General features: G+C 48.6%; 1 protein-coding gene across 4 annotated transcripts in view; it reads left to right on the top strand.

The window, feature by feature from the left end:
* Positions 1–329: 329 nt before the first annotated feature.
* ATG2B (autophagy related 2B) overlaps positions 330–14,475 on the top strand; it is a 106,146-nt gene continuing 92,000 nt past the window's right edge. The window contains exons 1-5 of one of the 4 annotated variants that reach the window (XM_088464257.1): positions 330–468; positions 3,057–3,401; positions 7,624–7,786; positions 12,893–13,036; positions 14,351–14,453. In XM_088464257.1, coding sequence (XP_088320383.1) covers positions 3,240–3,401; positions 7,624–7,786; positions 12,893–13,036; positions 14,351–14,453 — 572 coding nt within the window. In that variant the 5' untranslated portion in view covers positions 330–468; positions 3,057–3,239. Of the gene's footprint in view, positions 634–1,579; positions 1,598–3,056; positions 3,402–7,623; positions 7,787–12,892; positions 13,037–14,350; positions 14,454–14,475 lie in introns of those variants that run through there. The other 3 variants (XM_088464256.1, XM_088464255.1, XM_088464258.1) reach the window with 3 other exon arrangements.

Genomic DNA, 14,475 nt, shown 5'->3' with positions numbered 1-14,475 from the left:
AATAATATAAAAAGTGTCTCCAACGCTCTCCTCGGAGATCTCCGGCGGCGGCCATTTTCTAGGAGACTCCTATCCCGTGCACAACCCTGAATACTCCGGCAAGATGTCTCCTAAAGTGGAGTCAGCGTTGTCTGTAGAATAACAGGACCGGGTTGGGAGACGACAAATGACAGATACTGCGTCCATCATTTGTCTAATGCTATACGCGTATATTATCATCTATATATCTCACGGCTCTCCTGACTGATCGGTGATCTGATGCTTGCAGCACGGTGACTCCAGGCGGTTGTACTGGCGAGTGCCAGAAACAAAGATGGCGGCCTCGGACGCACGCTGATTCCTTTGATGAGTGACGTCATTGTTTATGTCCAGAGACCCCAGTGAGCTGAGCCGGTAGAAGACTAGTGCTACCACTGCTAGGGCTCGGAGGCACCGGGTCCGGCCCACAGCGGGCACATGCAGGCCCAGGTACCCAGGCCTTCCGACCGTTGTGATCCTGAGGACGCTCCCGCATGCTGGGCTGGGCAGCAGGGATAGGCCGGAGCTCGTGCAGCTGTGTCAGGCAGAGACCGACTGACGGTCACCCGCTGCCTCTTGGAGCGTCTGTCACTGATTGCCTGTATGCATGCATAGGTCTGTCTCTGACTGTCTCATTGTCTGTCACTGGCTGTGTGTGACAGTTACTGACCCCCCTGTCTCATTGTCTGACTGTCACTGACTGTGTTATGACCATTACTAATCCCCCTGTCTCATTGCCTGACTGTCGCTGACTGCCTGTATGCATGCATAGGTCTGTCTTTGACTGTATGAGGGACTGACTGTCTCATTGTCTGTCACTGGCTGTGTGTGACAGTTACTGACCGCTCTGTCTCATTGCCTGGCTGTATGTGACCATTACTGGCTCCCTGTCTCATTGCCAACTGTCATTGGCTGTGTGTGACCGTTACTGAGCGCCTGTCTCATTGCCAACTGTCATTGGCTGTGTGTGACCGTTACTGAGCGCCTCTCTCATTGCCAACTGTCATTGGCTGTGTGTGACCGTTACTGAGCGCCTGTCTCATTGCCTGACTGTCACTGGCTGTATGTGACCATTACTGGCTCCCTGTCTCATTGCCAACTGTCATTGGCTGTGTGTGACCGTTACTGAGCGCCTGTCTCATTGCCAACTGTCATTGGCTGTGTGTGACCGTTACTGAGCGCCTGTCTCATTGCCAACTGTCATTGGCTGTGTGTGACCGTTACTGAGCGCCTGTCTCATTGCCTGACTGTCACTGGCTGTATGTGACCGTTACTGAGCGCCTGTCTCATTGCCAACTGTCATTGGCTGTGTGTGACCGTTACTGAGCGCCTGTCTCATTGCCTGACTGTCACTGGCTGTGTGTGACCGTTACTGAGCGCCTGTCTCATTGCCTGACTGTCACTGGCTGTGTGTGACCGTTGCTGAGCGCCTGTCTCATTGCCTGACTGTCACTGGCTGTGTGTGACAGTTACTGACCCCCCTGTCTCATTGTCTGACTGTCACTGACTGTGTTATGACCATTACTAATCCCCCTGTCTCATTGCCTGACTGTCGCTGACTGCCTGTATGCATGCATAGGTCTGTCTTTGACTGTATGAGGGACTGACTGTCTCATTGTCTGTCACTGGCTGTGTGTGACAGTTACTGACCGCTCTGTCTCATTGCCTGGCTGTATGTGACCATTACTGGCTCCCTGTCTCATTGCCAACTGTCATTGGCTGTGTGTGACCGTTACTGAGCGCCTGTCTCATTGCCAACTGTCATTGGCTGTGTGTGACCGTTACTGAGCGCCTCTCTCATTGCCAACTGTCATTGGCTGTGTGTGACCGTTACTGAGCGCCTGTCTCATTGCCTGACTGTCACTGGCTGTATGTGACCATTACTGGCTCCCTGTCTCATTGCCAACTGTCATTGGCTGTGTGTGACCGTTACTGAGCGCCTGTCTCATTGCCAACTGTCATTGGCTGTGTGTGACCGTTACTGAGCGCCTGTCTCATTGCCAACTGTCATTGGCTGTGTGTGACCGTTACTGAGCGCCTGTCTCATTGCCTGACTGTCACTGGCTGTATGTGACCGTTACTGAGCGCCTGTCTCATTGCCAACTGTCATTGGCTGTGTGTGACCGTTACTGAGCGCCTGTCTCATTGCCTGACTGTCACTGGCTGTGTGTGACCGTTACTGAGCGCCTGTCTCATTGCCTGACTGTCACTGGCTGTGTGTGACCGTTGCTGAGCGCCTGTCTCATTGCCTGACTGTCACTGGCTGTGTGTGACCGTTACTGAGCGCCTGTCTCATTGCCTGACTGTCACTGGCTGTGTGTGACCGTTACTGAGCGCCTGTCTCATTGCCTGACTGTCACTGGCTGTGTGTGACCGTTACTGAGCGCCTGTCTCATTGCCTGACTGTCACTGGCTGTGTGTGACCGTTACTGAGCGCCTGTCTCATTGCCTGACTGTCACTGGCTGTGTGTGACCGTTACTGAACGCCTGTCTCATTGCCTGACTGTCACTGGCTGTGTGTGACCGTTACTGAACGCCTGTCTCATTGCCTGACTGTCACTGGCTGTGTGTGACCGTTACTGAGCGCCTGTCTCATTGCCTGACTGTCACTGGCTGTGTGTGACCGTTACTGAGCGCCTGTCTCATTGCCTGACTGTCACTGGCTGTGTGTGACCGTTACTGAGCGCCTGTCTCATTGCCTGACTGTCACTGGCTGTGGGTGACCATTACTGAGCGCCTGTCTCATTAACTGACTGTCAATGGCTGTGTTTGACCGGTACTGAGCGCCTGTCTCATTAACTGACTGTAAGTCACTGTGTGTGACTTTTACTGGCCACCTCTCTCATTGACTGTCACTACCTGTATGCGAGTGTTACTGACTGCCTGTCTCATAATCTGCTTGTGTGTGACTGTGTCTGATTCCCTGTCTAATTGTTTCTGTTACTGACTGCTTATTATAACACTGTCCTACTGATTGTCTCTGACTACATGTTTCCTGTTGCCACTGCCTGTCTCACTGTTTGACTCTTTCTGTGTAGGTGACTAAGTCAGTGTCTGAGACATATTTGGCCTCTCAAGAGGCTCCCCATGTTCCTATCTGGATGTCTGATTCTACAGTAAAGCGACTGACGGGTCCTCCCTGAATTTCTGACTTTCCAACGGACAGGCTGGCTTTATAACCTACTAAGCGGGCCTCCGGGAGCCCTCCCCAGCCTGCAACCATGCCTTGGCCCTTCTCGGAGTCCATCAAGAAAAGGGCCTGCAGGTACCTGCTGCAGAGATACCTGGGCCACTTTCTGCAGGAGAAACTCAGCCTGGAGCAGCTCACCCTGGACCTGTACCAGGGCACTGGCTCCCTGTCACAGGTTCCCCTGGATAAATGGGTAGGTCTGTGCCATGTTTCACTGACAACATTGCTCTTGTAGTCGGCACGTTCTATCGGTAGCTCGCCTATTGTCTATGCGCCATTTGAGATGGACAAACATGAATCATTACTGAGAATGAAGCTGATGAGTTGGCTAAGAGCGAAAGCCTTGTGTACTGTTATGATGTTCTTTTGTGATGTCGCTGGTTCCAAATTCCTGTCAGCTAACATGTATACTGTCCCAGCTACTGTAATATATATTACTACTTGTATTGTAAGGTAACTTATGTGCCAGCTCTCTGCTGTTTTCATGATAATTTTCCCTCTAGATGTCACTGTTCTCTTCATGTCTCTGGACTATACTTCATTTTGCTTCACTGGTGACAGACTTTGCAGGGCTATTTATAAATGTAGCAGAAATCCCGGCTGTCGGGATGGCGCTGTTCAGAATACCGACAGCCAGAATCCCGACACCCACAGGAACTAAAGGTAAGTATTTTCCCTACCCCTACCCTAACCCTCCCTCCCTGGTGCCTAAACCTAACCTCCCCCTCCCGGCACACTAAACCTAAGACCTCCTCCCCGCACATTAAACCTAAAACCTCTTCCCTGAGGCCTAATCCTAACCCCCCCCCCCTCCCTGGTGCCTAATCCTAACCTCCCCCTCCCTCCCTGGTGCCTAAACCTAACCTCCCCCTCCCCGCACCCTAATCCTAAAACCTCTTCCCTGGGGCCTAATCCTAACCTCCCCCCCATGTGCCTAAACCTAACCCCAATCTCCCCGCACCCTAATCCTAACACTCCCTCCCCGGAGCCTAACCCTAACCCTCCCCTCTAATGCCTAACCCTAACCTCCCCCTCCCCGGTGCCTAAACATAACCTCCCCCTAGTGCCTAAACCTATCCTCCCCCTCCCCGCACCCTAATCCTAACACTCCCTCCCCGGTGCCTAACCCTAACCCTCTCCATCCCTGGTGCCTAACCCTAACCTCCCCCTCCCTGGTGCCTAAACCTATCCTTCCCCGGACCCTAATCCTAACACTCCCTCCCCCGAGCCTAACCCTAACCCTCCCACTAATGCCTAACCCTAACCTCGCTAGCTAACGCTAACCTCCCCCTAAGACCCCAATACTTACCTTCGGGATTCGCATGGTCGGGATACTGGTGCCAGGATCTCGACCTGTCGGGATTTGGCGCCAGTCTTTGGACTGTCGGCATCCCGCACGCCGGGATGACGACTACATCCCGTTCAAAGAAGTTCCAATTTATACTGATGGCGCTGATGTAGAGTTTAGCATAAGACGACCGTATTTTCCTGTGTTTCCTGCGCAGAACTAAATTAGTGTATTCTCCCATATGCTGAGATGTATGGCTCTCTGCGCTCTGTACGCTTGGTCTCATAACTTTCATCGTTATCGATCCTGATTCAGAGATGGATGCAATGTCGATGGCGGACACAGTGGAGCGATATATATATATATTTTTTTACCACTGCATATGTGCCAGAGTCGCCCAGCGCACACGTAGCTATGGATTAGCGATGGCGTTTGCAGAGAGGATTTATTTGCAAAGTGAGTGACAGGTAGTCAGATTTCCGAGGAGGTAATAGGCGTGCTTTTGTGAGCCTCTGCGAATTTGTCCGCAGAGGCCACGGCGTCAGTAGAGACGCTCTATCTGAGACCGCATAGGCTTACACAGAAGTTCCATGTGCGACCGATGTTCCCGCTTTTGTGTGTGAGCGGTGGACGTCAGACCCCGGAGGTGGCCGTCTCGGTGCACAAGACGATGGCTGAGTCATTGGCATATAATCGTAAGTCCGCTGCATACGGAAGGTTGCATCAGTATTTGCGTCCACCAGGCCCTCTGTGCGCACCCCAACCTTGGTGCAAAACATCAGAATGAAAGCAGGCACATTTGCGCGTATGCGCAACTCTGCATAGCCCGCGGCTCAGTCAGCACGTCCTCCGTGACCACCGCCAACGTGTTAATGCTCCAAGCCAGCACAGCTTCAGTCACACATAAGAGATGCATCGGCCGTTGTGTATGTATGATTCAGGAGCAGGCGCAGAGCGAAGACTGGCAAGATGCGCTACGCAAACTGGCTCTGCACTGGCTCCAATGTCGTTAACGTTAGTGGCGAAGTGTTGTAAAACAGATGACAATTTGATTTTTTACTAATGTCCTTATCCTCTGTCCGCAGTGCTGTGCATAGTTTTTCTTTTTCAAGTTTAATGCGGTCAAAGTTGTGAAAAGTTGCAAAAGTGTTAAACATAGATTTGATAAGGTCTAAGAACCTGCATCACAGAAGTCCCAGAATGGAGCCTGCAGGGCAGTGATTGGCAGCAGGCAGCCATAGGTCCAGCTGTCAGGCTCTTGCACAATGATTTTGCACTCTTATTCCCTCCTCCTAGTTGCTCTGATATCAGAGTGCCAGCATTATGTACTTCCACATAACAAGCAAATCATGGATCGTTTTGCTGCTGGTCCGATTGACCTTGTGCTGAGTCATGTCATCCCGTGCATCGCAGTGTATATGCTCTTATGGGTTCCTGGTCTATGAATGCCGACCAATATAGATTTATGACCACTCGTGAAGCCCCTGAAAAAATAAAACTTTGCACATAACAGAAATAGAAGCACAGATGGTTTCGCAAGGGCAACACTTGTTGTGCAGACCCCACTTCGGCTGCACATACAGTGTATCAGAGTTTCCCAAACTCCGACATTACAGTCCAGGTTTTAAGGATATCCATGCTTGAGTCCAGATGGTTAAATCAAATTGACTTATGTACTAATGAAGTCACCTGTGCTCAAGCATGGATATTCTTAAAACCTGGACTGTAATGGTGGAGTTTGGGAAACTGTGCAGTATATAATTTGTCTGGTGTCATACTTGCTGCCCATACGCAGATCTGTACACATCATTGCGAGCCGACCGCCCCTACCTGTACCCTTGGTTTCATACCTGTTGGCATCATCATCCTTTTGACCATGCACCAGCCATACCCTTGGCGCAAAAGCTATGCACCGCCCGTACATGCGTCTGCTTGGTTCTGGGAGATGCGCAGTGCAAATGGCATATGTTCAGCTCTGCCGCCAATTGTGTACAGTGTAACAATGTAACAAGGTGTACTCTAGCAATGTTTGTGAATACTTGGGACACTGATCCACACAAGTTTTCTGTACTTCAATCCCTGGTTTGGCACTTGCAGAGATCACATGACTCCGTGTGTTGTGAAAGTGTGTACAGAATGTTGCTGGATTGAAGCGCTGGTAACAGAAACCATTACTACATATAGGGCTACAGTCTCACTGGTGCTTATCATTAGTGTTTTTCTAATACACGTAAAAATGCACACAAACTGAAATGAGTTTATGAAGGTAGTGTTCACTCTAGCACCCTGCTCCTGTTTAAACCTGTGCAGTTCCTCTTTCTTGCCTGGGGTGTTGCTCTCTGCTCTGGTGCTTCTAGCACACAAACTGCTTATGGGGCATATCCACTACACGATTAATAAATGATTGAACGATAACGACATCGATATCGTTCCATCGTTCATTATACTGTGCAGTGGATATTGTGCCCACACTGAACGATCTGTCGTTCAGTGCCATCACCGTCCCTCACTCCCGACCCTGCACAACCTGACAATATCGTCAGGTTTGGACAGTAGGTTCAGGTGACAGATGCCGACAACGACCAGCGGGCGCGCGCATCGCTGGTCGTTGCCGGCATATCCACTGCACGATATATTGTACGATTAACAATGTTGTTATCGTTCAAATCGTCCAATATATTGTGTAGTGGATACGCAGCATTAATCTCAGCAGATTGTTGCATTAGCTGAGTGTGCTAGAAGCACCAGAGCAGAGCGCGGCACCCCAGGTAGGAAAGAGGAACTGCACGGGTTGTGAAGAAGGAAGACTACAGCTGTATGATAAGCGTTTAGGTGCATTCAATCTGTTTTGTTTAAACATATAGGTCACAAACCAACAGCTTATTTTGTCCAAGCCATACGTATGTATAAACCTATTTTTGAACATTTCTTAACCGCATCGTTTTCATTTACAGTGCGCTGATCTGCTCTGACACCGGAGCATTTAAGCGTACAGAATAATGCCCTACAGCGCCAGTTATATGCTTGTTAAAAGTTTGGAAAGATATTTCTGTCTTTGTGGCGGGCGGCGTGTTTTACAGTCCTCTTGTGATCTGTTTCACCCTTTGACGTGTGATTATATCTGCAGAGTCTTAATGAAATATTGGAGTCAGCCGATGCCCCACTGGAAGTGACGGAAGGATTTATTCAGACCATCACCCTGTCTGTGCCTTGGGGCTCCTTGCTGCAGGAAAACTGTGCGCTAGAGGTGAAAGGGCTGGAGATGGTCTTCAGGCCAAGACCACGACTACGTATGTAGCGCTCATGGGAAAAGCATTGTTACATTGGTTCATATGGGCCCCGTCCCTATAATGTTTTTTGTTTTTGCTTGTCATTTTGGGGGTCTATTTACGAAGCATTGGATGGAGATACAGAGAACGGTGATACAGTACAAGCCAATCGGCTCCTAACTCATTTTTCAAACACAGCCTGTGACATGACTATTAGGAGCTGATTGGTTTGGGCATTATCTCCGTACACTTTATCTCTCTCCAAGGCTTAGTAAATAGACCCCTGTATCACTTCTGATTTGTAGCATGCATCAGATAATGGTTTTTCTCATCACGGGAGATCTCCTTAGTCCTTTTATGGGAAAATAGAGACTCAGGGTTTTTTTAGCTTCCAATCGTGTTTGTGCCTGATATTTAAAAGGGCAATGCTTTTACTAGCCGTGTCTTGCTACGAATAGCATTGCCCTTTTAAATATTAGGCATAAACCCGATCAGAAGCTCCTGTTTTAGCTTTGTAAATAAACCCCTCACACTCATAACACCGGTAGCTCGCCGGCCATCTCACCTTCTGACTGGCCCATCAGAAATAGTTTATTGAATGATGGATGCACACACAAGATGTGTCCCCTTTTTCAGTTGTGAGCAGAGACATCTAAAGCTGGTCAGATTCGGGCCGATCCTGCCACTTTGCCCAAACACCCATTGTCAGGATCACTTTACACATAGGTCAGAGCATCTACAGCTTACACCACAACCTCTTAGAGCTTGGTAGTATAGTTGTAGCGCCAGGTGTAATGTGTCTGCCCTCCTCATAGTAGATGTAATAATAATGATTCTTTGTGGTTAATAACATCTGAGCGCTGCGTGCGGAAATACGGTGTCCTTTACGTTTATATCCGTGTTGGCGTCCAGTGACACAAAGTCTGAGATCCGTAATGGTTGTCACAAGAATGGAACGCTGGGTGGGTGTTTCAGGAGCGATCCGCTAGTGTTTATTCTAGCACCCTGCACCTGTCACAGCCCGCTCAGTTCCTCTTCCCTATCTGGGGTTTGGCTTTCTGCTCTGGTGCTTCTAGCACATTCTGGTCTGTACGTCAGCAGTTTGTTGCAACTGCTGAGTGTGCTAGAAGCACCAGAGCAGAGTGACACCCCAGACAGGAAAGAGGAGCTGCACGGGTTGCGACAGTTGGTCTAGGGTGCTAGAATGAACACTAATTCGCTATGTGTTTAGAACAGCAAGCGCGTTTCGCCACAAGTTTGTAACTTCTGAGGAAGTTACAAACTGGTAGTGAAATGCATTCGGCACACTCTGCGCACCTAACCGACCGATCCCAACACACACACCAAACCTTTCTGTGCAGCCCGACTATAATAGAGATCATATTGTGACCACATCTTCCGGTATACTCCAATAGTAATCTCTGGGTCACATCCTCATCGGATAGGATGCTCTTGTTGGGGTTACGTCAGCTGCGATATTGTGCAGTTACATGATGGTGTATGTGGCCAGCACAAGTTTAGTTCATTATGTCCTTAATGTTATCTTGACATCAAGCTTTGTTCAATCTGTTTTTACATACGTCTAACTAAAAACGAATTGGTTTAATTGTCTGCTTCTACATATATTGCCATGTCCCTTATTATGTCTCCTCCAGTAGAGTCATACACATCCCACTACTCCAGATCCTTACACTGTTGTATTGTGAGATTATTTCCCTCCTCAGTCAGACTCATTTATCATTCAATATTTGAGGTAAAATCCCCGAAAAAACACCAGTTTTCTGGGGTTTACCTCAAATACTAAGTATCCCCCGGATGTATGAAGGAGGGACCACAGCAGATATCTCCGATACCTCCATTGCCGCTGGCAGCTGCCTCCCCCATAGCGATGCTGCCAAATGTACCAATATCCGGAATGTGAAGCATTCCCGATATCGGCCCCAGCAGCTAACGCCATCAGAAGATAGCGTTAGCCGCTGTAGTCTATGGGGACTTACCGCATATCTGTGAGATCCCTCCGCCGGCAATGAGAGCCGCTCATGTGCAGTCCGCGGGACTGCGCATGCGCAGCAGCCCCGACTGCCCTCCGGAAACATGGCAGGGACGGGATCATTTCGGCGCCCGTCTCCCTGCATGTCCTGGATAATAGATCCAGCAGATAGGATCGCATTTTGTAATGCGATCAGGGGCGTTACTGGCATGCCCTGATCGCATTGCAGAAGCGATCCTTGATAAATGGTGTTCCTAGGAGATTGTGATTTTGGGGAAGAGTAGATAAAACAACAGCTCTGCTCAATGGGCCATATAATATTTGCCGCGATAAGCCAGCTTATCACGCGAATTTGGACATATCGCACAATCCTATTAGCCGCAACTTTTCGCGGGTGCGAATTCTCCATAGCATTTGCCGCGATAGGTTTTCACCACCTACTGAGTTGGTGAGGAGTTGTACAAAACCCCTATTTTTGTCTCAAAATGTTGGGACTTGGGGCCTGATTCACTACCGTTTGCAATAGCAATTACGCACGCATTTCAACTGCGATAGTATGCTAATTCATTGCGATCGCTATGCCGCCGCAGTACTACACTAGGACGCCCTCTTTACCTTACAGATATCTGTAATGTTTAGCAAGACTGCGAAACCATCCGTACAAGCGAGTACCATCGCAGCCTCACGCACAGTTGCACGAGCTCTGACCTTACTCAGGAATTGCTAACTTCAGCGCACGCTATGTGTCCTCAGGCTGCGTATTGCATCGCAGTGGATAAATAATGCATGCCCCTGCGACAGCGTTCAAACGCACTGGCACGCCTGCGTTTCCCTGACCACCCTCCCGTCCACCACCCACAACTGGCACTTCCTGTCAACCAATCTGCGATGGGTCTGTGTGGTCACTACGATCGCAGTCCCGATCGCAGTGGTCGTTTGTGCACAGCAATGCATGCGTGGCACGCAACAATCGGCCAATTGCGTGCGTCTTAGCAACTGCGATCCAAGCTGAATCAGGCCCTTGGTTCAAACCACTGGGACACCCTCCTTAATGATTAATTAGGCAAAAAGTACTTTTTTATTAGCTTAATTTGGCCAATAATGACATCAAGTGTTGGAAATTGTGTTTAATGTAGTGGGACAGGTATATGGGGGTGCTGTATGGATGGGACAGGTGTATGGGGGTGCTGTATGGATGGGACAGGTATATGGGGGTGCTGTGTGGATGGGACTGGTGTATGGGGGTGCTGTATGGATGGGACGGTGTATGGGGGTGCTGTATGCATGGGGCAGGTCTCAAGGGGTGCTGTATGGATGGGACAGATATATGGTGGTGCTGTATGCATGGGACAGGTATATGGGGGTGCTGTGGATATTGGACAGGTATATGGGGGTTCTGTATGGATTGGACAGGTATATGGGGGTGCTGTATGCATGGGACAGGTAGATGGGGGTGCTGTATGCATGGGACAGGTATATGGGGGTGCTGTATGCATGGGACAGGTATATGGGGGTGCTGTATGTATTGGACAGGTATATGGGGGTGCTGTATGGATGGGACAGGTATATGGGGGTGCTGTATGGATGGGACAGGTATATGGGGGTGCTGTATGGATGGGACAGGTATATGGGGGTGCTGTATGGATGGGACAGGTATATGGGGGTGCTGTATGCATGGGACAGGTATATGGGGGTGCTGTATGCATGGGACAGGTATATGGGGGTGCTGTATGCATTGGACAGGTATATGGGGGTGCTGTATGGATGGGACAGGTATATGGGGGTGCTGTATGGATGGGACAGGTATATGGGGGTGCTGTATGCATGGGACAGGTATTTGGGGGTGCTGTATGTATTGGACAGGTATATGGGGGTGCAGTATGGATTGGACAGGTATATGGGGGTGCTGTATGGATGGGACAGGTATATGGGGGTGCTGTATGGATGGGACAGGTATATGGGGGTGCTGTATGGATGGGACAGGTATATGGGGGTGCTGTATGCATGGGACAGGTATATGGGGGTGCTGTATGGATGGGACAGGTATATGGGGGTGCTGTATGGATGGGACAGGTATATGGGGGTGCTGTATGGAAGGGACAGGTATATGGGGGTGCTGTATGCATGGGACAGGTATATGGGGGTGCTGTATGGATTGGACAGGTGTTTTAAAAATTGCAAGTGACAGGTGTATTTTTAAGATTTTTTTAAATGCCCTATAATGACACACAAACATACTTACACTCATTTTAATATACCCCTAATTTAACTACATCATTTATTTTGGCCAAAAAATATTTCTTGCTATAATTTTTTCACTGTAAGAGAATAAAGCATATAACAGCAATTTGACACAATGAAGGAAACCCATTGATTACGGCTACTAATATACTTCTATAGTGTTACCCAAAATTAGTTAAATTTTTTTGGGCGGTTCAGGTAGATTACCCCATTTTCACTTATATTTTTCACCTTGACGATTTTTCGTGCCAATGCGGTTTTGCGACCTTTGCAATAGGATTGCGTGAAAAAAAAACGGTAGCGCACAAAGACGCGATAAGTGGCCTATTCAGGTAAACAGTGTGATAAGTTTACACCCACGCAAACTTATCGGTATCGCGTCTAATAGGATATGGCCCAATGCCAGGCAAACTAGCTGATCTCAACTCAACAGCTCAACTCAAGCTGGACTAACTAATACAGACAGCCATAAAATGTCCATAAATGCTACGGTTTTTTTTTAGACCTAATTAGCTGCCAATCGCCTCGTTTGTTGGCACAATAATGGCTACTGATCCTGATCTACTTCTGACCGTATCCGGCCATGTATGCGCTCGTTGTCTAATCGACCTGTTGTGTCTTTGTTATATTTGGTTGTCCAGCCCTTTTACCTAACAATTCGATCTGTCAGATTTGGCCACTCATCTATGTGCTTGGAATTCATATTAGACACATTTCTAGTAAAGGGATATTATTGTAGAATCCTCTTTTAATATTCGCATTAAAGAAAGCAGTAACCAGCACGTTTAGAGTACCTGTTGAATGGCATTAATAACGGACGTGCAGAACTGTGGCCTTTTATTGTGTTGTTTTGAACTCTTTGCATTTATATGTCTGAATGTGACTTTGCTACGCAGGTTCTGCCTCGGAGCCGATGTATTGGTCAAGCTTTATGACCAGTAGTATGCAACTGGCCAGGGAGTGCTTGAGCCAAACTGATGACCAGGAGTCGTCCCAACCGTTTGAGGGGTTAGAGAAGTTTGCCGAAACCATAGAAACCGGTAAGATCTCTATGTAATATAGAAGCTGTGCATGCTGTAACACTAGAATTACAGTATAGTGTCTTTTACAATGACAAAACCCCCAATATTGGTAATGTGTAAGTGCGACATGCACAGAGGACTCCACCTAGTGCGTTTAGAATAAAGTGGTATTTGGCTGTCCGTAGTCACATGCAAGTGTTAAGGTGCCCATCCATTAGATGATTTAATTAAGCGATCGAACGATAGCGATATCGTGTAATCGTTCATAAATAGTTTGCAAATCATTTGCAAAAATGTCTAAAACGACCAGAGATGCGTGCTCGCGCTGGTCGTTTACACATCTATCATCAGGCGCACATTCTGGACAACCTGACGATAACGTCAGGTTGAGCATGTTTGCAGATGATTGATTGTGCCTATACTGAACGACTGCTCATTCAGGGCCTCATTCAGAGGCGGTCGGAGGATGCAAGCGGTCGCTCAGAAACTGGGCGGCCGCTTGCATCCTGACCGCCCACCTCTGTTTCGGTCGTTAGGCAGTGGGTTAACACCCACAGCTCTAACGACCGCTAGGGGCTTACGACGAGACCCTAGGGTAGGGTCTCACTTGTCGTAAGCCCCGGAGAGCTTCTGGCTCTGTCAGAGCCGGAAGCTCTCCACTGACATCACTAGTGATGTCAGTGGGGCCTCCCCCAAATGGTAGGCGTTTGGGCTGCCACCCCCCCGGCCCGCCTTCCAAACGGGGCGAGCTGTCAATCAACATCGACAGCTCGCCCCCTTTGGAAAGAGACCCGCTACGACCGGCGCTGTCGGTCGTAGCGGGTCTCACGCATGCGCACGAAGGAGCCGGCTCCCTCGTGCGCATGCGCACTTGACAAACATCGAGGCGGCCGTGCGGTCGTAGACCGTACGGCCGCCTCTGAATGAAGGCCTCAGTGTACGCACATCACAGACTGATGTAATCGTGCAGTCGTTTTCATGTCTTTTAGTGGATGGGCACCTTAAGAGTGACAAAAGCCTCATCCATAAATATAGTTGTGATGCGTTATGTCATTTATATAGTGATGTAGAAGAGGTGTGAGCATTTAGATGCATTTTGATAGGACAGCTCAAGAATAGTATTAGAGAAAAGGAAAATGATAGCAAACAAAAATTAAATCATTACGTCACTCCAAAATAAAGTCCAACACCAAAGTGTTTATTGATGCCTAAAGCACAAGGACATTGCAACTTTTCGGGGAAGCTACAGTACGTGCCCTTTCTCAAGCTGTGCTATAGTAACTTCTAAAGTATTTACTAATCACATTTAGTGTTGTCATTTCTATGTTGCAGTTCTGAGACGTGTCCGAGTCACATTTATTGATACCGTATTCAGAATAGAAAACATACCAGAAAACTCTAAAACGGGAACCGCACTTGAAATTCGAATCAGCAGGTAAGAGCCGCGGTAATTGTGC

Source organism: Taudactylus pleione, unplaced genomic scaffold, assembly GCF_031769625.1.
Source record: "Taudactylus pleione unplaced genomic scaffold, aTauple2 ptg001623l, whole genome shotgun sequence".
NCBI lineage: Eukaryota > Metazoa > Chordata > Amphibia > Anura > Myobatrachidae > Taudactylus > Taudactylus pleione.
Note: the sequence above shows the minus strand (reverse complement) of the source record. Positions and strands in the feature narration are given on the sequence as shown.